General features: G+C 35.1%; 1 protein-coding gene across 3 annotated transcripts in view; it reads right to left on the reverse strand.

Annotated features, from left to right (window-relative positions):
- EPHA7 (EPH receptor A7) overlaps positions 1-26,226 on the reverse strand; it is a 152,523-nt gene that overhangs the window by 79,278 nt on the left and 47,019 nt on the right. For all 3 annotated transcript variants that reach the window (XM_042825455.1, XM_042825467.1, XM_042825461.1), the window contains exons 4-5: positions 21,016-21,171; positions 19,814-20,149 (exon numbers count right to left, since the gene is read on the reverse strand). In XM_042825455.1, coding sequence (XP_042681389.1) covers positions 19,814-20,149; positions 21,016-21,171 — 492 coding nt within the window. The remainder of the gene's footprint in view (positions 1-19,813; positions 20,150-21,015; positions 21,172-26,226) is intronic.

Here is a 26,226-nt window from a genome sequence, read left to right on the forward strand (position 1 = left end):
ACACTCTCCTTTGAACAGGTTTTCTGGCTCTCAATGTATGTCAGTGCCAAATTAAAGGCTGAAGGAGCTATGCTGTCAGTGAATTATCTCTAACAGCTTTCATTCCAGTACGTTTCTTCTGAGCACTTCTACTGAGGTATCTGAGTTTCTACAATCACAAATAACAGGGATTTGAGGGTGAAATTTAATGTTATTTCTAATCCCTCCTAAACATGGGATTAAATATTCCTGTTCTCCCCTGCGTTTATAACCACACTATCCCATCATTTCCTTTACATGAGAGCTAGAAATGGTGGAAGAGTAGGAGGAAACTACTCCCTTTTCTGAATTGCAGCACCTGCATCATAAATGCAGGACTCTACACTAAGATCCTTTCAAGTACCTGAAATCTTTTTTTTTTTTTTTTTTTTTTAACCTGTATAATGAAGCTAATTAGCACCTTTTAATGTAGAATTAAACTACTCATTTGAGGTTTCTCTGGTCTACCGTGGACTCACAGTTCTGAAGAAATACAGTTAAGGTCATCTTTAGTGGAGTCTGAAGCCTGGATTTTTGTCTTCTAGATGGCAAACCTTGGACTTTTCAGAAGCAAACAATTCTGTAAAACTTTAAAATATAAATGATTTCTTGCTTCTTAAATAAAGTCTAAGCAAATTATTTTGTGACATTCAATCTGAAGTCCATTTTAAAAAAACTCATCTGTATTCCACTGCCATTAATCATACACCCATTACCAAGCTTCTAGTTTCAAGCTCCTCTTTATTTTTTTAAAGGGAAGTTGAAGGCAACAAAGCAATAACAACAATACAGCAGGTAATGCCACAAAAGTGAAGAATTTACTCTCAACTCTCATGAGTCTGAGCTTCATCAATTTTATTTTTTTCAGCTACTCTCTATAGATATTACACTATATTAAATCTGCAACACAGACATATTTATCTTGAGCTATTCTGTTATATGTATGCTCGTGAGAAAAAAAAGTAACATACAAAACCAAAGTTCTCCAAGATGCTCTACAGAGGACATAAGAGTGGTATTAGTTTAATTTGCAATTTCTTACCAAAGACTAACTACTCACACTTTGCTTTAAGAGATGTGCCTGGTAGTACTTCAAACATATAACCACTAACAAAAAAATTATTTTATCTGATGTAACACATGTAATTACATTGCTTCTTTTTTTTTTTTTTTCCTTTCTATTTTTCTTTTATTTTTTTCTCCCTGAATGGATTTATTAATATAATTAGTGTTGGTCACCAAACATGATCATTTCTTGAGAGGCCAAAATATACTTTAGAATGATAATTTTAGGTGTTCTTACTGTGGAACTGCATTCAGGACAACTCAGTGTAATAATCTATAAATCAGTGTAACTGACTTGTGGCTAAGTTTCCCAACACCACTCTGCATTTCAGTACGATCTGTGGGCAAAAGAAACTGTAAGTTTTATATCCAGAATTTATAGGGTGCAATAAAACAATTAGCATTCAGAATGGAAATGGATACAAATTATCCACAGAATTAACTCTTAGACATCTATGAAGTCATGAATAATATTTTCAAACTGAAATTAATATTTGTAGTTGAACAGTTTTTAAAAAGCTTAGAAACAGTATCACCTACTCACTTCAAGGTTAGAAAAGTAATGCAAATCCACATAGGTTCCTGATGATAGAGGTATGATTAACACATTTTCATCTTCTCTAATAGAACTGCTCTGGTACAAAATATATTGTTCTGCACTGTCATGATGTATGGCTCATATTTAGAAATACGACAGTTTGGTAGTGCATTATGGCATTACATTAAGCTGAATACATTCTTGTGCTGCACAGGAAAAGATAAAGAGGCCTCAATTTCTGTCTTCTTTTTAAAAAATAATGAGTTTGCTCTATTTTCTCAGTGCAGTGGTAAAAATTCAGAAAATATAGCATTTACTGAACTATTAAGTTCTATTCTCTCTGTTTCAAAAACTTTATTTCAAACAAACCCTAGCTGCTTTATTAGACTATGAACTACATTAGTTAATAGAAGTGTCTGCCCTGAGCCATTATCACATTACCTAATAAACTTCTGTCCCTATACATAAATAACTTCTTCAGCTTTAATATTGTAATAAATAAAAAAGCAGCTATATTGAAGACCTGCTTTTGTCCCATGGAAACTTACCTAGAACACTATAAACATTCACAGTGGCTACCCTGCCAAAAAATGACACAATTTCAGAAGGGTCACAAGCTCAGGATTTTTTTAAGAAACCGATATATTGTTAAAACATTCTTAAGGGCTGGTGCTGCTATCTGCTCTCCGGCTGAGAACTTGAAGGCTCCTCATAAGATTTATTTCTCTTTCATATGCAACACCAGTAATTACTGAGTTTCCCCAAAGAACTGCTTAATATTCAAGTTTCTTCTGAAGCTGATGATAGACTGGACTCATTAGGTTTACATTCCCTCATCTTTTACATTTTTTGGGGAAAATATAGTGGGACAAAAAAGCCTGTTAAGGGTGGGTTGCAGGTATTCAAGTCTAGAAGAATTTGAACATTTCTGAAGAAAGAACACCAATAGCTCTAGATTAATGAAAACAGGCCTTATTTCTGTTATACATTTTAACAAGAAAAGTAAAAAAAAAAAAATACAGGAAGATTGATAACTTTGAACTATCTTAGAGCTTCTATAGCCACTAGAAAATAGCATCTACACATCTCGCAGTCACTAATGGATTGCTCTAAACAATGCTGCTTTGATGCAAGGAAGTCCCATTATCCTCATTCTTCTCTTGAAGAACTGCAGCATGAAGAAATTAAGTCATTTATCCAAAGTAACACAAGGTGCCTATGGGACAGACTGTGCAATTTATCATGAATCTATGATGAGCCCCAGTTGAGTGCTGTAGCCAGTAGACCATCTTCTGCTCAGCTGATAGAACTGCTGTACAGTACCTTAAACAACCTTTCAAAATGCTTTTTGCTCTATCACCATTCTAAAAATCCATTTAAGATACCAACTTTCAGAAAACTTAATTAGGTGTCCTATACCTTGTCACAACATCAGCTGTGACTCTTGGGAACACACTTCTTAGACCAAACATTACATTTCTCTTCAAAGTTAGCAGCAAACCTTAGCACGTTGGCAAAGATTCCTCATGCTCTGCTAATGACCATTCTTTAATAAAGTCCACCCTATTATTTTTTTTTTCAAGGCTTCTTATAATCCTGCATCTGAAAGCAATTATTATACTAGCATTGTAGAAGTCTAAACATATGGCAGGAGCCATTCTTTGAGTACTAAAATATTTCCTGGCAAACTGAAAGCAAAACTGAAGAGATGAGTTTATCATTTGGTAAAGCTGCTTAAAAAACAAACAAACAAAAAAGCATCAATAAACAAGGAAAGTTATTTCTTTTTTCTTTCAGTATTCAGTGAACGGTGTTTTGGTTTGAATGTAATTTAAGTTGCAAGACAATCTGTGAGACAGGGAATCCTTGTTCTAGCACACTGAGACAGTATCTCCCTCTAAGGATTCAAATTAATTAAAATATGATATTTAAAGAATAAACTACTAAAGTTTTCTCTTTATCCAGAGAATAAATATACAACTCACATCAGCAACATAAAATTCTCCAGCCACTATTTTCACCTGAAGGGATCATGATCAGGAGTGAAAAGTTTACTAGGTCATGCTCCTTTAATCTTACCTTCTCCTCTGGATGACTGCCAAAAGCACTGCTTATGATGATGTTTATGGAAAAGAAATTGAACTGAGATCATCATCTAAATTCCACACAATTCACAAACAACTTTCATATAGTAACAATTTTTGTTCACTGCTTGGGTTGACTGAATTTAAATTGGTGACATAAAGGTGAAAGTTTCTGTGTTCCAGAATCAATCTCAGTACTATTCATTGTTTTCATTTTCTGAAGTTCAAAGTAATAGAAGTGAGAATTATACGGCAAGCACTGTAGCCTCTGCTTTTCACCCAGCTAAATATTTTCAGATTTTTTCTCTTAAAATATACCTAAACATGACACAATCCCACAAAATTTTCTCGTGTGGAAAATTCCTGATTAAAACAATAACCCTCCATTAAGTAGGAAAATAATTTTCCAGCAGATAATCAAGTTTTGATATTAAATAAGTTCTGGAAACAATAAAGACAAAGCAGTTCTACAAGTTCAGTTGTGCTCTATTAAAGCTGTTTGCTTATTTCCAGGGGTTTTATTAAGGGTATCAAACAGATTGTTTTGGCTAATTTAAACTGATGATGGAAAAGTAAGATCCTACAATCCTAAGATTTAATAATTTTCCTCACAAATTTTTGCATTTTTAATTGCATTAGAAAATTAATTTGGCAATTCTGTTCCATATTCAACAAAATTTAACTAACATACACATTTTTATCAGCTTCAGAGATGAAGTGTGTATATTTATTTCTATACTCCAGGAAATGGGCTTGTGAAAAATTGCATGGAATTCTCTACCGTGTTTGAGGAAAGACATTTCTCTGAAAATCTTTAATTTAACCTACTGAAACTTTTCTCTGTTGAGCAGGAAAGAAATTGAGAGGAAACAGAATATTCTTCCAGGAAAATCAAAAGAAATTTTGAAAATAGACACAGTGTGTCTGAATGAAAGATTCTTGTTATATCATTTTCACCCAAGAAGACTGCTTTTCTTCAGCTTTTCAAATACCTTAACTCTCCACCATTTTTAACAAGACAAATATAACCAAAAACAATAACATCTCCCACAAATTTATTACCAAGTTATTTAATCTGTACTAGCAGAACACTAGCATGTTAAGAAAACAGCAATGAATCTGGTGGGGGGTATGGAGCGTAAGTCCTATGAAAAGCAGCTGAGGGAATCGGGACTGTTCAGTCCAGAGAAGAAGAGGCTCAGGGGTGACCTTATTGCAACTGCCCAGAGGGAGACTATGGTGAGGTGGGAGTCAGCCTCTTCTCCCATGGGACTAGAAATAGGAATAGAGGAAATGGCCTCAAGTTGCACCAGTGGAGATTCAGGTTGGATATTAGGAAAAATTTCTTCTCCAAAAGAGTGATCAGGTGCTGGAATGGGCTGTCAAGGGAGATGGTGGAGTCACCATCCCTGGAGGTGTACAAGGAACATTTAGATGTTGTATTAAGGGACGTGGTTTAGTGGGGAGATATTGGTGGACACTTGGACTGGATTATCTTGGAGTTTTTTCCAACTTTGGAGTTACTATGATTCTACTTCAACAGTACATTTTTAAAAGTCTATCTTTCATCCACAGAACAACAAAACAGAAAATTGAATACATTTCTAATTTCCTAATCTTATTTTGGGAGGAATGCATCAGTTCTACAAAGTAACTTTGGCAAATAGAGTTCAAAAGCTATACATTATTCAGAACTGAAAAATTATTATTTTCATTAACTGGTTTCACATACTGTTAACTATTTCCTCAGAGACTGATTGATTGACTTCTATGAGCTGTGCTACTTTACCATCATATCAGCCGCTATTTTCTACCAGCGTTCTTTCCCGCTCTACACTGTGCAAATCTCAACTGTGTCAACCAAAGCAATCAGACCACAAAAAAAAAAAAAAAAAAAGAAAAGAAAAAAACAGACAGAGACCCAAAATTTGTTTCATGGCCTATTTGGTTTAACAACAGACCCAATGGCCATTCAAGCACATATAATTCAGAAGGCCTGCCTGCCAGCAATAAAGACTGAAATTGGATACTTCGTGAGATTAATTACCGAGATAGGGCATGATAATGCTAGTCAAATGGGAAGGTAATTAAAGTGCACCTTCCATGAAAATTATTCATTGCTGATGTATCAGGTGACAGATAAATCAAAAGGAACTTAGAGAAAAGGTACAGATTAGCTTGTGGAAGGCCTTTCCTCCTTACAATTTGCAGCACTTGTGGATGCTAAGTGTGGCTTCACTGCATTGTTCCCATCCTAAAACAAACGGTGAGACCTCAGCCTTTGAGAAAGAGGAACCCTTACAGAAGTTAGAATCATTGTGATTGCAGACAAAAGGGTCAGCTAGAGTGAAAACAGTCAGCTGGCAGTTTTTGGATTACTAGACCTCTCTGCTTCTATCCCATAAAGGAGCACTGCAACCATAAAAGGCAGCAAGTGATGAATTAATAAGTTGACTAGTCCCCTGGGTGCAATACTTATAGATGGAGGACATGCTGCGGTAATCAAACAGGGTTATAAATTGTGTACACTGAATGGCACAAAATGCGTCTCACTTCATCACCATTAAGACAAGACTTCCTGAATTTGTCATTAACTCTTTAACTTCAATATATTTATTTAAACAGTAAAAGTAACAGAAAGAACTTACAATAACAAAAGGGCAAGTGATACTACCCAGCGGGATATACAGTCTAATGGAGATCACTGACTTTTACTTTCTACAGCTACAGGGGTCAAGCTGCACTCCTTTTACACCAAATTTCCCCTTGAAATATACTGATTAAGTCAAAAACATTCAATTAATTGCATTTCTAAATGCAGAAAAAATGCAGAATGAAGTCAGGGTTGTTTTTATTTGTTTGTTTGTTTGTTTTTGCTTGCTAGTGCAAATTCCTAAGTATTTTTTTAAAACTTTTTTTTTTAAAAAAAAAAAAAAAAAAAAAAGAGCTATTTCCACAGGTAAGCATTTCACAGACTTCATAGAAAATGTCAGAACTATCTTACTTCGGATGCAAAATCTGTGCAAATGGATAGTTGAATAATTACTCTTCTCTCTGTTTTTTTTTTTATACATTTGCTAACTCCCTAGGTTGTGATGTTAAAGTAATTCTGACTTTTCAGGGAAGTTAAATGAGAAGAAAATTTATTCTGTCCCTTTTATTTTTAATCACAGTAAACAGCTATTATAAAGGCCACAGAAACCTGCCAGAAAAAAACCTACCAATTGCTTTGAGTCAGAGAATAAGACAGTTCTTGAAATCTTCCTTTAATTTAATCACCTCAAAATATACTTAAATTTTTCACCACATTTAGAAACAACAGTTCTGGATGTTTCACAGATAAGTTCTAGCCTATTTTCTGTGTCCTCTGAATATTTTTCCCTACCCTAGGTTTTATAGCGAGTTGTGGAAATAAAAACTTAAATGAGAATTCATATTGTTGTAAACTTCGGCAATGTTAAGTCCAAACTGAAACCATTTTTCAGAGCCCAATGGGAACCATATACGTATTTCAAAACAGAATTTATGAAACTGGACATTATTGTTCCCAGTATGGGAATCATATTGTATTTGCAGGAGTTTATACGATAGTGCAATCAAGAGAGGCACTGTATCCTTTCACCATCTTCACCGTAGTTGGCAGTTTTATGTTATTTCCTCTAGCAGAGGAGTTTTACTGATTTTTCTCATAGTTTTGTCACTTTCAGAACAGCCTATGACTATTATAATTTATAGACCTCTTAATCTATAAATACAGCCTAGAAATCTTAATGAGTTTAAGCTATGAAATGAAACTGTTGTTGAATTAAGAATGGGGTATGCGCACAGGCTTGACCACCATATCTGTACAATTGCATAGTTAACCAGTTGGGCACCGTTAGGGCTCAGGTACTCCCTGCCAATGGTCAGGCATGCGTCAGCACTTAGAATGGGCCAAGACTTTTCTCCAGTGGCAGCCTCAGACTGGACAGTGTTTTGGGAGATAAATATAACTTTCCAAGAATCAGCCCTGGTGATGCTTGCAATGAACCAAATCATATAGGCAAAGATTTTGTAAACAGGGAATGTATGTTGGCTTCTTTAGGCTTTCACTGCCTGTCTGCCAGTATCCAAAGAGCATTTGAGCTCTGGGTTTTGATCTATAAGCTGGTGAGACGAGACTTTTCTGCTTGAAAAGATCACCTCCATCCTTTACTTCTGCTGTAGTCAGCAAAGATGTGAAGAGCTAGTTTCTTCTTTGGCATCTAGAAATTACCTTCCAGAGCATTATGACTGTGATAATATTCTGTAAGCCTGGGCTAACTTCTAAGGCAAAGGTTGAAAGTGTCCCCGGGAGGATGGTGAAGGAGTTCACTTACTCTAATTTATTGTTCATGGAAGGTTATCTGTTTGCAATTATAGTGTGCCACTGCATGGTTGAGTTAGTTTATTGCCTACATAAATGTATATAATGCTGATGGGTGGTCATCGCTGCATTACTGTAGGTAAGATAAAATGTAAGGCACCTGCAGCCCACCTCATGGGGGTTCTTAGCTGGCATTAAAGTAAAAAGGATGTATAGAGTAAATATTTTACATTTCAGAAACACATTTAGCATTAGTGTTTAAAGTAATCAAATGAAATATCCCTATATGTGCATATCCTCACTAAATGTCTCACTTAATTCTGTCGTTGGTAAGAGGGATCAGTCTTAATAACATGAATTGTTAAAAGAACTAGCAGATTATTTTTTAAAGAATCTTAGAGGCCTGAAGACAAGCAATTATATTTAAATTTGCTTTCTTGTTAAGTATTTTTTTGAAATTAAAGGAAAGCATGTAAATACTGTTAACACTGTGGCAGAAATTAACACCTTCATATTTGAGGAGTGGGAGAAAGAGGGCATTCATGTCATCTAACTTCTGCAGTTAATTTAGGTGACTAAATATGGAAGGTAACGTAAAGCTTCTTCTGTAATGAACGATGAGTCAATGCAGAATTCCTAAATTTGATTTCTGTTCCCAATCACTCCCTGAAGAAACCTATCAATCTCCGCTGAGTGCAGCAATGTAAATATCCACAAAAGATTTAAATAAAATGCTAATGTTTAATGCCAACATCAAAGAGCAGAATGTTTAGCCCTAAAATACTTCATGTGATTAACCCTACGTTATACAAGGAGCAATGGCACTTTCCCTTCTTTGTTTCTAGTTAAGCTGAAATATGAAAAATTAGAACTAAGGGTGAAATTCTGATTTCATCTACACAAGTGAATATATGGAATAATTCCACAGGAGGCCCAAAGAGGAAGATCATTAGAGCATTGTCTCTGAACTATCAGCATTGAATTTCTCATTTCACAGGTTTGATTAGAAAGTCTATGAACTCAAATAGATTTTAATGAAGTAAAAGGTATTTCTCCATACAAATATCTAGCTCTGAATCTAGCCTGCTGATTCAGCTGCTATTGTCTGAAAGGAGTTTGGGTGCTATGGAGAAAAATGAGCACTCCATGACACATTAGGAAATGGGGTACTCAAAAAATACACACTCTCAGATGACATACAGGGACTGTCAGAAGAGATGTTAGACACATCCATCAGCAGGTCTCAGAAAGGAGATACAAAAACTAAAAGGTCTGCCACTGTAAATGCATGCATGTGAGTGGAAACCCTGGGTTCAGCAGACAATTCTGTACAACAAGCTGTTTAAGTATATGTAAAAGTTTGGGAGAGTCATCCTTAAAAAGAAAAGCTAAGAGTTACAGGAGAGGAATGGGTCTTACATCTCAGCTCAAAGGAAGTGAGATCTGGCTTAAAAAATCTTGAAGATACACTAACAGGCTAGTGGAAATAATTAAAAGACTAAGCTACATGTATGTATGTATGTGTGTACATGTATGTGCGCTTGTGTAAGTGTGAGCATTTCTCTCCCTTTTTCTCTCACTCATTCTGCCTGTGTATAGCAGTAACAAGAAGAAAGATAAGGAACAGCCCATTCTGCACTTCAAAGATTTCTTTCATTAACATTAAAAAAATACCAGCAGTTCTGTGAATAGTTTTCTAACAGTTTTCTGTGTTTCATGGAGATTCTCTCATGTTTGGCACAGAATTTAGCTCATTCAGTAGGGTACAGATTTTCACTGCACTGTTCATTTCACATAGGATTTTAAGATTTCTACTGTTTTCTCAAACACAGTTAAAATTGATCAAGAACCAATTTTAAAAAGGAGCTGAAATAAAATGGTCCAAAGAGATACACAGATAGCACATTCATACAGCTTCACACAGTGAGACAAAAATAACCTTGTCCAAATCAGCATTAATACTAAAATGGTTTAAGTCATATGACATATCCTGCCTTCTGTGTAGATTATCCTGAAAAAATGAGTATACTGATGAAAAAGCAGCGTTTGAGAATTAAAACTAAAGCTGTCATTGAAACCCACTTTATTTTGTATGTTGCTACTACAGTCTTAATAAGCTACCTTTTGTAAACATAACATGCAGTTTGTTACAAGCTCAAATTTAGGGCATATATATTGGTTGCACAATAAGAAGATTTCTGTGTCATTATCACGAGCGTGATTTAGTTGACTTATGTTCACATATTGACACAGTTATGTAACTCTTAGCTCAGACAAATGGCTCTGTTCTTGATATTCTCTATCCTACTGTAGTTAATGACCAAATATTGTTAAAAATTGGGACACTAATTATCTGATGTCGACATGTTATGGATAATTAAGAATTGCTCACTCTGAAGCCATGCTAATTGTTTTTCACAGGTCTCCTTCTCTTGTCCTTGTGTCACCAACAAGGCAAGCAGCTACAGGTTTGTGCGTACATCTCTGTCATGCACATTGTCACAGAACATACATCATCCTTTCTGGCTCATCCCCAATTAATTTTGCTGGATTGCAGCAATTATCTCTCCCTTTGTGACTGACCTCCTGGTAAATGGAGTGCACTATAAATGGATTTTTTCCTGTGCAGTTTACCACTTAATTGATCCTTGTTGGCTGCCCACAATAGCATATACTAAACTTAAGTCATAAAATGATTGAAATTGAGAGAAAGTGGTTACCATGTTTAAGCAATTGTAGTTGACAACTGTAAAAATTAGATCTTGATAATGTTCTCTCATTTACCCTATTACTTGGATCAGTTGGTTAAAGCTGTTAATGATCCTCTTGGATCAATGTCTTTTGCTTGTAGCTATAATTTACTGCATTGGTAGATTAGTACAGATTTTTTCATAGATAGCTCTGCATCATTCCACCAGATTGCTGTCTGCATCAAATTTGCTTCCATTCATCACTAACAAAGCAAAGAAAAAGATAATCAGCATATCCTATCTTAACATTAACTATTGAACTCAAGATAACTCCTTCATTGCTGTCTATTTGCAGTCTTCAACCATGGTTTCCTCAATAAATTGTCCTGAGAATTTCCTCTAAAAATAGACACAATTATATATTCTGACTATACACTAAAGAGTAGTAGATATAACTGTACAATTAGGAATATACCCTATGGAGCTAGAGCTGGTTCTATCATAAGCAAACTCAAAGAAATTACACACAGCAGCACAACATCAGAGACAGAAAAATTGTTCAGTGTTACCGATTGCCTGGATTATTCTAGAACCAGGAGAATCTACTGCTACCGAAGGAGATTTCTATGCTGCTAAGTCTACAATGGCTATTATGATATTACGTCTCTTTTTTACTTTACCCCACTTGCAACAGAAGGATCAAGCCCAGCTCTTCACAGACCTTTATTTTGTACTAGCTCCCTGTTCTAGCTCAGCTTTTCACTTTTGCCTGCCAAGAAGTAAACCATCCATTCCTGGGACATCAATATTCCCTAAACTGCTACAAAGCCATGGACCAGAAAGGAAAGATTTATTTTTTTCACCTATGGACCTGTTTAGACAAAACTCTGTTTTTCTTCCTAAATAAAAACAGGCTTGCTGCCACATGCAACAAATAACAAATAGTAAGCTGAATAAAATATGATCTGTTGTGAAAGAATAGCAGCAGAATCTCAGACACATATATAAAGTGGACTACAAATGCACTGTCTTAAAATGCTGGACAAATCTACTTGGCTCCTCATGCTAAACAGTTAATTATGAGATTGAACTTCAACACTAAATGGTGGAATTAACCTGGCACTAGTGTGAGCAATCTTGTCCGTCTAGAAGCTGCACACTTAATTCTATCATTTAAGCTTAATGAAGAAACTTCCTGTATACTTCCCTGTATAAGTAATCTTCCCCCTTTTAAAGATTTCCACAGGAATCATTACAGTGGGCTGGGTAATTGCCATGCTGTCATGAAATGTTTCACTATAGAGTAGCTAAAGAATTTTTAAATTTACTACATATAAGCTCAGTCAGGATTTCATTAATGATAGCATTTATTTATTTGTAACAGTGCCTTTCTGTAGTGTTCATTTCCCATTGGAAAGGACTTGTATGGGCACTCTTTAACAGGTCAGAAGGAAGCCACCAAATATTAGGAAATTCAAAGTCAAAACTTCTAATGTCTTACTTTGCTACAACCACAATCTGTGAATTTTTTAAAATTTTGTTCTTTCTAGGCAAACTAACAGATGAAACTTCTTTATAATAAATTACACTGTACTGAACATGTTAGAACTCATGAGCAGTGGGCTTTTTTGTTAGATTAAACATTGAACAATATTCTGACACACTGATACCACAATTTCGTTCATTGAGGAGTTTACATCTATTCTGTAAATACTGAAAACCAAATCCTCCCTATGCTTTTACAAAGCAAATTACGTGTCACTATTAGCTTCAAATGAGAAACAAGAAGCTCCACCAAACAAACGAAACAAATATTTGAGAAAATTTATGATAGGATTACTTGGTTTTTCTTTTTGTCACTTTTTCCACTGTCTGTCTCTTTTTATTCTTAGATCTAAATATAATCATCCCAGTATTTTGACTACACGAAATTCCTATGAAAATTCCTATAAAATTCTATTCTGTTTTAGAACAGTGAATTACCTACCTTTCATAATCATCAACAAAGTTATTTTGGATAATATTTGGCTAATATACCAAACAAATTACATTGAGGTCATGAAATATTACTGCTAAGAGTTCAGTGCTAACCTAGATCCTCCATCAAGATACCATAATACAGATAATACAGGAAATGGAAAAGGAAGATCTGGAGATATAGTTCTGCTGCCAGAATCATAGGTCCATGGATCTTCTTCTTCTTTACTCAAGAGATAAATAGCTACACTATGTACCACATGTAAAAATTTATCATACAATTTCTTTTCTTTGCACTGCATATGTCTTGAAAGTCTTCAAAGTCTTTAGAGAACTATGAGTCCTCAAATTGTGTAATAAAGCTCAAAGAGTATTTAGTTTCCACTCACTGTAAAAGGACTTATGATCATGACATGCAATATAACTGGATGAAGTGAAAGATGTGAGTGTCTAAAACCCATCTAGAAGTCAGAAGCAGAGCTCTTCTATTTCACAAAGCTTTCTGAAAAGTATCATAGAAAATGTAATGCTATCACACTGATTTTTCTTTTCAGAGTCAGGCTTAGATTTTCACTACTATTTTTAAGAAGATAATTAACATAACTCAGAAGCACCTGAGGAGATGTGCAGTCTACATTTGCAATGTTAGAACAAAAACTCTCTCCATATTTCCTTTCTTACATTGGCAAACAAATCTCTACTTGGTTAGACTGTACTTCATATCACTCCTTTTCTTCCTCATGTACATAGTTATTTGTTATGTAATTGGTGGAAGTCTGCTTTAGTAGTGCATGTTTGACTGTGGTGCCATAGTCTGCTGTTTCGTTAGTTTAGTGCACTGAACTGAATGTGCCCTGTGGCTGTAAGGCTTCTCTCAGCAGGTTGCAACCAAATATTTAACATACCTACCAGCTCATTCTGACTACATCCAATACAGAGCTTGGGCTGTGTGAAGCTGAAGCTTTACTTTGCCAAGCTGAAAACTCCAGTTTAGATTCTTATTATGTTTATTTCTAAATGTAAAATTCATATTGTTTCTATTAGAAAAAAATTCTAATTTTCTTGGCAAGAAAAACAAAACAAAACAAAACAAAACAAAACAAAAAAAAAAAAAAAAAAAAAAAAAAAAAAAAAAACAAAACACACCGGTTTCTAAAAACTTTTATGGTAAAGCTGGAGAGGGGAGTTATTATACACATTTGAAAAACAAATCACATTTCCAGTATACTTGAATAAAAAATTCAAATGACATTCAGCTACAGACTGATGTGCTACAGTTACAGTCAAAATGTGGTATGAAGTTTTTTTTTCAGGATGACATAGTGTTCACTGCTTTGGTTCCTGTGTGTTCTGACAGAGCATGAGGTTCAAATCCTGCTCCTACTGAAGTCAATGACAAAACTTCCATTGACTTCAGCGGTGCAGGATCAGACCCTAAGCAACACAGCTAATATCTGCTTTCTTGCTTTCTCTCCTATCTTTCAGTGAAAAATATTAGAACAAGTTAGACCTAAATATATTAGAAAAAAATGTAAATACTATCAATAGACTATTCAGGAGTATCCAATAATAAAAACAACAACCAAATGAAAAAACAACTCCTAACAAACAAACCCAGAAAAAAATCATACTGCTTGTTATGTTGCTTCATATACGTATAATATTGCCATAAGTATCATATTGTCAAATCACATTATACTGTGTATGGTTGATTTCTCCTTTGCGAAAATCCATAAAAAAATAATAATTTATTTTTAGCACTAATCTTTCAATAATACTCAATCTAGTAGTTTTACAATATCTCTATAACCTTGTGGATTTCACTACATTAAATATGACCTGATACAATCAGTGAATGAAAAAATTGCTCTCAACAGTCTGATAGTATTTGCTATACAGACACTGGAACTCGTAATCAAGTTTTTATCCATCATCTTAATTCTGTTATAAATTCAGTTACTCCCTCCTATCAAAACATCTGCAATATTAGTCTGCAGTAAGGTGATTTGAGACCAATAGGCAGTCTTACTCCTACAGAAATAGGTCAATACATTTTTAAAATGTATTGACAGGATACATAAAATCTAGAGGAATAGTAACTATGATGTTCATTTTTGTTCTGGTTTTATGCTTTTAAGTTGGTGGCCTGAGTGTGCAGAACATTTACAAAAGCACCATGCAGTCCGCCTACTGGTCCAGAAGAAAAGTTAAAACAGATTAGAAAATATCTTAAATAATAATAAAGTGCCATCATCATTGTAACTCCCACTAAATAAACAAAGCAAAATAGGAGCCCAAATAACAGCCATTGTAGCATACATGTTTTTAAGAACCAAAATTTAACACAAGGAATTAGGAAAAATCAGTTTTCAGAAGCGCCCTTCTACAGGAAACAGTTCTCTCAGCTCAACAGATCGAATACATTTAATTAAATATATATATATATTCATATTATATCTGCAATTGTTTTAAATGAAGCACTGTCATGATGCATATAATGTACTCATACCAGTGTGGGAAAGCTGATCAGCAGTTGAAGACTACATGATGAAGTAGCGTTCAGAAAGCAAAGTTGCTAGCAAGAAACCAAAAGAAACCTGAACCCAAAGGAAGGTCATTTAAATGGGAAAATATACCAGAAGTGACCAGTTGAACAATGAAGCTACTTATAATAGTATAATAATAGTAAATAATAATAGTAAATAGTCAAGTATCACCAGATGTGATCACTGGATGGAAGATATAGATGAAAGTAGATAAAAACAACTTATAGGCAGAATGGGAAGACATTATAATGGTCTGGGGGATGGAGAGAAAACTAGTACTCAACAGTGAAGTCAAAGAGACTGGGAAAGGCACAGTCACAAATCTTGATTGCTGCCCCTGCTGGGAGACAGCTCATTGCTAAATAAAAGCCAGGTTTAAGACAGGGTACTGGAAGCAAACAGATGGTCAATAGTGTGGAGACTATGGAAGAAGAAACTTTCAAAAACAAATGAGGGTAACTGAAACCTGGAAAAAATCCATACAGAAGAAAAGACGAGGAAAACAATGAGCAGCAACAAGCAAAGGGGAATGGAGAGTAATAGAGAATTCGGAACATCTCTCCTGCAGCAAGAATTCTGAAGTACCTGAGTGTCTAAGAAAGGCAGAACCTATCACATAGTTTAACACAAGGGATAGCTTTTTTCTGTTGTGTTTTCATTCATTTCTTCTTGCCATGTAAATCAATGCTTCTGCTGCTAATAGTTCTGATTTTATAGCATGTAATGTTTTTCCATTCAAGTTACTGGGATAACACAACTTTGAAAGACTTTTATTTATTCATTCGTTCATTCATTCAGCTCTGTGAGGCTGAATGAATCTGGGTTATGATCTGCTTCTTGTAAAAAAGGTCAGAAAATCTGAACTCTAGGAGGTCTAAAAAAGAGAAAACATACATCAGCATATAAAAAATAAACTGTTACTAAAAAACAATGATTTTTAAGACCATGTCTTAATTATGGAACTGAATCAAGTTTTTTTAATCACTTCAAGTTGTCAGCATCAAATGCATTAGAAGGGGCAGCATAAGCTAAAAGTCTTGTAGGGAATTTTTCTCCTGCTGTGAAGGAGTGAGCGTTAGGAAGTGCACCCTTCGTGAGGACAGAGAGCATGTTTAGGAGCAGACATGAGCATTACATTTTAACTTTTATTTGTCATGTTTGCTTACAGTAGTAAGACATGATGTGTGCTCCCTTGGATATGCTTTTTCCCTTCCAGTGATTATAAAGACAACTCAAACTGGATCTGGGCAGACGCTTAAATTTTCTCAAATACTGATGAATGGTGGCAATCATCCAATACATCTTAATTTTTACAGAATCAAGGTAATTTGGACGAATCCCATTCATTACCAGAGATCCATCTATTGTCCACTTAGATAGACTTTAAAGGAACGGATGTAGAAGGATAGCTTTAAATACATAGTATCTTTGCAAAAGATACAATTACTGTTGAAACTCGCATTTTTTTCACAATTTGAAGTTGGTTAAGTGCCAAAATCTGACAAACATTCATCTGCCATAAAGCCTAACCAGTTCCACTAGTCTTTTGATAGATGTACGGAAGAAAGTATAAAATTTGAAAAGGAATTTGAATGATCAAAAGGAACCTCCAGTACCTCCTGAAAACAAATATCCTATTAGGGGAGTAGCAAATTTTATCTTCAGTAAGCAACCATTCAATAAGCATGCAAAGGTTGTGGTTGTCAGCTGTTCACCAGCTGCAGCTCTTCAGTACATTCCTCTATTGTATCTAGGGCTTAGTCGCATTTAAATCTGAATTCTACAAGGATGCATGGGTTCACACAGACTCGCTTGTAATGCAGGGATGATATCTTGTAATCTTTATATGATGCTGGATAGGCAAGATATGAAACAAGATGGTTTACTCCTGGGAGAATAAGTGCACTTCATCTTTTACATGTGATTCTGGTTCAGTTCTTTCATGCTTTTGTCAAAAAATGCAAACAAAAGGAAACAAACCAAAAACAGAGTGAAATAGAAAGCTTCATGGTTCATGTCTGCAGCATAAAAAATACTTCATAGGACAACTGATAGCCTGGTCAGAACAGTGTTAGCACAGGGAATGAACAGCAGTGGGTCTCATGTACACACATGAGCAGTGTGAAATGCTACCTTCCTACTTGTACTCAATTTATTATGCTATTTTCACAAATATAAATCGCTTTTTTTTTTTTTTTAATTAACCACCTGGATATTTTCTGTGACATGTTCCCTCAGCCACATCAGAAGCTTGTTATATGCAGGTGAAAAAAACACTAAATATATCTCCAAATCCCATTATTTTATCCATAGTTTCCCATTATCGTTACAAAATTATCTGAATTTTGTGAATATGACCAGAAAGGTTCAATTCAATTAAAACAAAACTGCCAAAGGAAAATCTCACTGCAAGCCTCTGTGCAATTGGTGAACTCAGTAATTATATATAGCCACCTATTGTGCTAGCACAATAACATGTGAGGAAGGTTTAGTTAGACACATTTACACAGATAAAAAGCAATATGGGCATAGAAAAAGTCCTTTCTGCCAAAAGTAGAGAGCAGTCACATAGTAACAAATGAAAGCTGCATGAATCCTAGTTTACTCAGCTATAAATAAATCCAACATTTTCCTTCTCTCCATGGTAAAATAAAATAGCACAGAAGCATAGCAGTCTCCTTTGAGCAACCAGCCTCTTTCTGTTCAATTATAGTCATCAATCTGTTCCACCTAAAATATTTTCCTCCTTGAGAAATCAAAGAAATCAGAATTAGGATCCACAATATGCAGTTGTAAAAATAATGTGAAAGAGGTCTTTCCTTTTTGTGAATTCATTTATTCTTTTTTTCTGAAAGACTATTTTCTTTAACATGAATTTTGTAATTCTGGTAAAATAGGCTTCATTTTCATGGCACTTTTAATCGGAAGATCTTGAAGTGCTTGATAAAATAAGGGTTACCTTCATCTTACAGATGGAGAAAGCTGTAATAAAGAGAGCCTTTTTTGTTGTTTTTTGTTTGTTTGTTTGTTTTCAAAATCTGTTTCTTATATATATTCTTTCTGTATGCCCAACTGGAAGCTTTTAAATTATGATTAGAAGCGCTAAACAGACAAAGCTTCAGCTTTAAAAGAATCCTTGAAGAATTACAAATAATTATTTTAAAGATGAAAAGTCAAGATGCTAAAGTAATATAATCTGTGGAACAACAATAGTTTCAGAGTAAGTTCTCCATGCGCAAACAGAACCCCCAAAACCTAAATAAATACAGAGAGCAAATCTTTCAGTCACAGAATTGATTCCAAAATCATATGAAATGTGGATTTGGTTTGCAGGGAAGCAGTATAGGGAATTTAAATATCCCAAAAAACATTCCAGACTAACTTTAATAACTACATAAACCATCCTAGGTTCATGGGTGAGGAGTGGGAAAGAGGAAGTGAAGTAAAATTTCTTGTCTTTTTTTTAATTACCATCTTTAAAGTGTAAATTAACTAAATAACTACAGTTTTCCCTGATTGTTCACGCAGCAATGAACAAATAGTGAAAATGTAATGGTAATTTTGTCTTCAGTATCAAGCAGTAGTATAAGGAAATAATTCTACCTGAAATTATATATGATTAAAAAAAAGAATAATTTGATCACAATAAAAATTTCCTCCAAGATATAAGTATGAAATATTCATTGCAACACTGATTAGCTGTTCTTATAGCAAGCATCAGTTATTCATATAATTTTTAAGGCACTTCTTTGACAGATAGATCTTGCAAGTACTGTTTGGTCTAAGATAAAAGGATATAAAAAGTTAGTTTTTGTGATATACTGTAGATTCAGAGGCCTATGTTTTTTTATCAAGAAATAACTTAGCATTTCAGAGTCCCAAATCTGAGAATCCTGTTTTTTCACTGAGTATACAGCCAACCAAAGCCCTATTCTCCCTGGGGTGATACGCTAGTTTGATTTTATTTTCCCTGACATTTCACCTGTCAGATTATGATAAGCAGAAGAAACAAAGACTAACCATCACATTCTCACTGAATCTCATAATCAGATATTTGGACATATAAGATAAATTAGAAATGTAATCCTGAGGGAAAACATGAACACTCAAAACACCATAACATATCCAAATCATCTTCTAATGACCTGGGACTCCTATACAGGTTTAAAATATTCAGAAAGGAAGCCTGCATAAGACTGTCATATCTACTTTTTCTTCAAATACTAGGAAATAACATACAATGATGTAACAAAAAAAAATTGCAAAATTTAAAAAATCTATTTTATAATAAAGTTGAATAAATCAAGTCAAATAATAAAAATATTTAATAAAAAAATTATCTCCTCTTAAAGATTTTCATGCAGTTTTCTGAAAGCAATCCTGAAGCCAATAAACAGATCACCAAGAAATAGTATAAGCTCAAATTGAGGAGTTGGCAAAGCAAAAAGATGCACCAGACATGCTACTGATTTACCGCATCTGTGGTTTGCATGTTCCCAATTTCTCTTAGTCTCACACTGTTGAGATTCATATGAAGGATAAAATCTTACCTGCTTGACCAGTGGTAATACTGACAGCTGCAAAAAGCCTCTGGGAACGACTCAAGTCAGACACCCCATTCACAGCTTCAACTTCAAATGTGTAGTTAGCATGAGCTAGCAGGTCCATGACAGTGACATAGTTATCTACTAATCCAGATTGCTGGGGCATATATCCAATGTTACTCCCACAAGGAACACATTCACCCTGCTCCCAGCTGCACCTCTTGCACAAAATGCGGTAGGTCACATCATTTCTTCCCCCATTGTCAGCAGGAGGACTCCACTCTAAACTCACGGTAGTCTGGTTGATGTTGAAAATGAGGTTCTGTGGTGCAGATGGAGGTCCTGTGTAACAAAAAATAGTCCAGCATAAAGGCACAGAACCACAGTGGGACATGTAGCTAACATTCTAATTACTAAGACAGAAAATAGTTGAAACATTTTTCTTCACATAAACATTTCATTATTTTTTACAACAAGCTCCATAAAAGCTTCCTTGAACTCACTTGGCAAGAGCTTTATTTATTTTCCATTAAGGCATCAGGCTAACAATTGTCTGTGTATTTACTGCGACTGACTTGAGCTGTTTCTCTTCTGTGCAATTAAAAGGATTGGTTAATGTACCTTAAAGGTTGCCTTTTATAGTTTTCCTAGTATGGGAATTGTTTCTTTCTTCTAAACATACAGCATCAGCATGGTAATTCTTTGTTATGAGCTGTGGTATGATTTACAGAGTATCTGGTGCTGTTTCGGATTTAGCAGACTTCTGCTATTTGAACCACCTATCTGTGCAGGCTAGTCTATCTGCAGTTGCAAGATTAAGCCAGATCCAATCACTTTTCAATTAAAACTCAAATCTACATAGACTACTTTGTATTTTTCATGTTATTCATTTTGATATTATATCATATAAAATACATAAGCAGCATCACTTTTAAAGCCATGGGAAAAGTATACATGTATTCCATTAAGAGTTACACATTTACCCAACATGCAATATTTTCCAATATTATGTCAACCAAATGTGAAAATTACATTTTTGCTCATTCCATATTCACTGTCAATTTTTCCCCCTCTGCCTTTCAATTTCATTTACTGTTGCAAATGTACTTTGCAAATACAGAAAAAGTCAACCGAAACTACTAGCTACAAATGACGGCACTTGGTTGGTTAAGCAATGTCCTTTACTATTAAACTCACAACTGACTCACTTGTGCATGCAACATATGGTGGATCAGAAGGCGCTCTATAATAACTATCTTCACAGTCGCATCTTGAAGATCCTTCCTTGTCAGAAAAGCTGTGAGTAGGGCAGCGGGAGCACTGCAGATCTTGTGAAGATGATTTGTAGAACCCACGTCCGCAAGCTAAAGAGGAACAACACAAATTAAAACTTAGATTTGCATAGACTACTATTGTGATCTTTATTCTGTCCCCATTGTATTTAGTACACGTTGCTGTGAACATCTAAACTACCCATTCTATTACAGTGGTGAAAGCAAGATACGCTCACAATTTCTCTTTCTCAAGTTGGTACTATTAATGTTTTTGTGGCATTTTTATGAATGCAAACATATGCTACAAATATGCCAGCAGTTCACAGCACAGTGTTTTAACACAGAAGGCCACAGAAATAAAACAGACATCATTTTTCACCAAAGAAGAGAAGAATAATGTGCAAAACAACTGGAATACTCCCTGCAGTACTTCAAATAAGTGAAAAAAGACCGAAGAAGCTCTTCACTTAGTCCACTGAAGAGTTTCTGGTATCTGAATCAGTTGATTTGGAATTAATGGAGCAGAAGTTACTGAACTGAGAAACTCAAAGAAGCCACAAACCACTAGAAAAGCCTGATCCCCAGGAAAAAATGAGGTGTGAACACTTGTTGGACAGGTGGTGCTGGTATAGAACAAGCAGAAAAAAGAGGAGGGAAGACAGCATGAGTTGCACAAACATTTTTTCCAGTTTCACAGAGACAACTAGGCTGAAACAAATTTAACAAAACATCTGAGGAAGGGTTAGAAGATGGACAATTGGAAATATACATGTAAGATCATTTCATATTTTGTTTTATGTTCTGTGAACCCATGAAAGTGTCCCAGAACTTACTTTTAGAAATACTTTTATCAGCTACTGTCAGAGTTCCCAAAGCAGAAACAGCCATAAAGCATACCTCCTGCAACACTTTCAAGCTGAGGACTACAACTCAGAACGCCAGCTTAAGAACTGTTCAAGCTACATGAGCTTTAGGGGATGGGGAAGACAGAAGTGGAGATCACACACTATTCAAATTGGAAACAGATTAAGACTCCATTTCAGCATTGAGATTATGGGCAAACTTACAAGCACTGCCGACATTGAAAAAACAAAACAAAACAAAACAAAACAAAACAAAACAAAACAGAAGTATTCCAGAACTTTCTAATAAAACAGAAGATTTTATAACCACACTATTTTATTCAGTTTCTTTTTCCTCATCCTTCATAAACAGTCTAACCGTCTTCTAAGCCACCATCTGTATGTAAAGAACTGAATGTGAAACTTAGTATTGGGTATCAAAATATTAAAGCTAGTTAAATAGTCATTCTGAATTCAGAGGGAGAGAATTTACTTTGGTTATATTCATATTTGCTTGGATGTTTTCTCAGAACAGAAGTGCAAAGTATCAGAAGATGCTGATATTTAGAGCAGTTATTTCTGTTATCTGGTACTGCAGTGATGGAAGGAGTATGAAAACAATGGGCTTTTTCTAAATCTCACTGAAGACAATGAAAAGTCTTAGACTTTAGTACCATTTGTATTGGAACCACAGTATAGCTGTGGCCATGTGACTGTTGTTAATCTGATGAGTTTTATGCAATTGAAAGAAAAACTTGGAGGTAAGATAATATTAAAGTTGATGAATTAGTTCAATCCACACCAGTATAATATAATAGGAAATTCTGGTCCTGTATTACTCTTTATCAATATATTAACTTTCTAAAGAAAAATATGCCTGAAGGACAGGAAGCACCATAACATTTAGATTGTCATGCTAAAAAAAAAAAAAAAAAAAAAAAAAAAAAAAAAAAAAAAAAAAAATCAACAATGAGGGAATGGAAGCTAAATTACCTGGCAGAGAAAATTAGCATGCAAAGCATGTATCCTTTGACTTTGACAAAGGCACATGAGTTTGCATTAAAAAAATAAATAAAAAATCAAGCTCTGCTTGTAAAACATGCTATAGTTTGAATCTACTACAGTAGCTGTGTAGCTGTACACGCATGCCATTAAGAAAAGGAGAAAAAGAATTTTAGAGAACTTTGGATAAACACAAGCAGTGAAATTATAGTTGTGGTAAATTTAACTCAGAATTAGTCTTTTACACCTTCATTCAAGATTCAGAATTTCCTGATCAAAGACAAAGAGCACAAAAGCTGAACTGATTTGTATTCATGTACCTTAAGACACGTATTTAAACTTCTGTCTGCTCTTTCAGTACTTGCAATTGAAATGTAGCTAAACTGACCAAATAATAGTTTCCTGCCTTTCTTAAATAGTCATGTTCCTCTCATGCCGAGCAAAACACTGGACAAATACACTGGGCCTTCCAGCACACAGCCCTCTGCAAAAGCAAAGAGCAACTTAAAAGGCAAAGATCCCTACTGTGATTCCAGTCTGTCCTTCTCAGCAGGAAACATATCCGAAGCAAAGACATGGAGCAAAACAGAGATTTCAGACAGAAAAAAACAAAATGTAAATAGAAAACTCCTTTCAGTATTTGTTTCCTGATGACTTGATCGAGACATTTATATGCTTAGATGCTTATTTAAAGTAAGAGCGCATTTCTTATTAGACTTCAAAGGAGATGAATATCTGATACTAGTTTACATGACTGAAAGCCATTTATTCCCCCACATAGCACACCAGAGGCACCAGGTTCACGCACTTGAACCACGCTACAATTCCATTCTCTTTTTTCCAAGAAGAGTTTTATGTGATGACATGTAATAACCACCCCTTCAACTTATACACCCTGTAAATTTAAGGGGCAGTGTATTCCAGAAATGACATTTTGAACAGCAGAAAAATTGCTTTAAAAAGGTTTTAAGAATCTATATAACCCTTCAGATAGGAAAGTATGCCAGACTACACATCACAATTTTCCCACTTTTCTTCACAAATTGAATTTTATCAAAATAAATTTTCAGTTTAGCAGAAGAATGTAAAATTGAATAATTGTATTGCTCTTAAAATGCTATATTAATTATTAATTATTAAATACAGCTACAATGTTGTGTTTAACATTGTCCTCATCAAGAAACTTATAACTCAAAATTCTATAAAGACAGAGTGCTGTCTTTATGTGCAGAGTGCACAGACCACTTACCAAAGTGTGATCACAAGTTGGAAAGAATGGCTTCAAAATACCTTTTTGACTCTTTTACTTACTTTTTTTTCCTTTCATTTTACTGAACCATCATGGTGAACTTTAGATGTTATAAGCAATTTAAATACATTGTTTTGTTCTATTTTAAATCCATCCAGTCCATCCAATTTAATACTTTATATAATATTTTTAAGATCACAGGGACAGATGGCATAAAATCCCCTCTGCCACCACCTCCATGAACAACATTATAAAAACATTGTTAAAATAAGAATAATAACTAGCCAAACATTACATGGAGCTCTGCATATGCAAATCTAAAAGTGATAAATCTAAAAATAAAATCTAAAGATTAAGAAAGAAGTGTACATGGTTCTTCAAAAGTATCTCTTGGACAAACTTCAGGTAGTTCAAATTGCATTTGATCACATCCATTTTAATATCTCAGTTCACTGGTGCAAGAGAGCAGTCAGCAGTAACACATTTTGCCAACACAGGAGTATATCTTGTAAATCAGACTACAGAGCTGAGGCAGTGATGGGAGACATGCAGTCATGTGTACCTAGTGAGGCAGCACTCTGAAGGTGCAGCCATAATCCATGCCAGCCTTGGTTTCAGCAAATTCGAACTCCTTGGTTCCAGCAAATTGGAACTCCTTGGTTCTCAATCAAGCAAGGTAATGTTCAGGAGTGATTTTGTTACTGAAGGGCTTCTAGGATGTTTAAAAAGGTGAGTGTGACAAAGAGATGAAAGCCAGCACAAAACAAATTTACTTCTATTCATTGTGAAGTGTTATTTTAAGCTGGTTATTACGAAGAGCAGCCATTCCCAGACGAAGCCTGTTTTGTCCAAATATGCTCCAAAGTTTCACCCATTTCAGGAAAGGGTTTCAAACCCACAGCAGTCACACTTTACAGGCAGCACAGAGGCAGAATAACACCTACGAACCTAATGTACAATGGTCTTGAAAAGTTAGCTAATAATTACTTCCCCACAAATTACAAAACCCACAATAAATATAGGAGAAAATTGTACTTCAGCTAAGTTACAATTCTTTGCTTACTAGCTGATCCTCACAACTGCTAGAGACTGACCACTTGCGACTACCCAGGACTGCCCAACACCTTGGTCTTTATTCAGCAGTGATAGCCACAGCTGCTCCTCAGCACACATCTTCCCACCTCCTCTACAAAACAAAGAGACTTCTTCTGTTTGGAAGCTGGCAGAGTTCCACCATGAAATACAAAGCCGATGTGAACTCCCCCCAGATGGAGAGAGAGCCTCCTTCACAACAGAGCTGAATTTTGAAACTGAGCAGGGCATGTCATTTCATATTTAAACTTCCTTGTCTGAAAGCCTTAGATAAAGACCTCTACTATTCTGTCTGAGTATGATGAAAGACCCCCGTGAAGATGACACTAGCAATATTTCTTGGCTTGTACCAAGGTGCTTTCTTCCTCTACACTCAGTTGCACTCAGTTGCACTCAGTCATAACAATGATGTATCGTGACAGCAGGATCTGGCTGGGCTGGGTTGCAGTGGCAGTGCAGGACACCCCTTCAAAGATGTGTTTAACATATGGCACTGCAGTCAGTGCAAACATGACAAACATTTTGAGCCAATGCAGTTGAGTGTTTAAGGACTTATCCAAATACTGTAAATAATGAAATTATGAAAAATAATGAAAATTGAAAAACCACAAATAAATACTGAAACATTAACATACTCTACCAAGAACTATAATGACACCTATATGGCACACCAAGGCATTTGCCATTCTAACTAGAGAGAGTAACTCCACTTTATGTAGAAAAACAGCAGCTTCTCTGCTGTGAGTGCATCACGTGCCTTGGTAGACTGGTAGAGAACAAATAATATTTTCCTTTTCATATTAAAAAAAAAAAAAGAAATTCAGGAAGAGGGAATGAAGACAGATGTAACAGATGTGGAGAGCGGCAAACAGCATTCCAGAGTCCCACTTTCCAGGGATAGGAAATAGGAAAAAAGGAACATGTTAAATACTGTTCATTTTTATGTAACCTTTTCACTAC

The sequence above is a fragment of the Centrocercus urophasianus genome, unplaced genomic scaffold (assembly GCF_019232065.1).
Source record: "Centrocercus urophasianus isolate 14NV4802_14NV808 unplaced genomic scaffold, USGS_Curo_1.0 seq_10, whole genome shotgun sequence".
Classification (NCBI taxonomy): domain Eukaryota; kingdom Metazoa; phylum Chordata; class Aves; order Galliformes; family Phasianidae; genus Centrocercus; species Centrocercus urophasianus.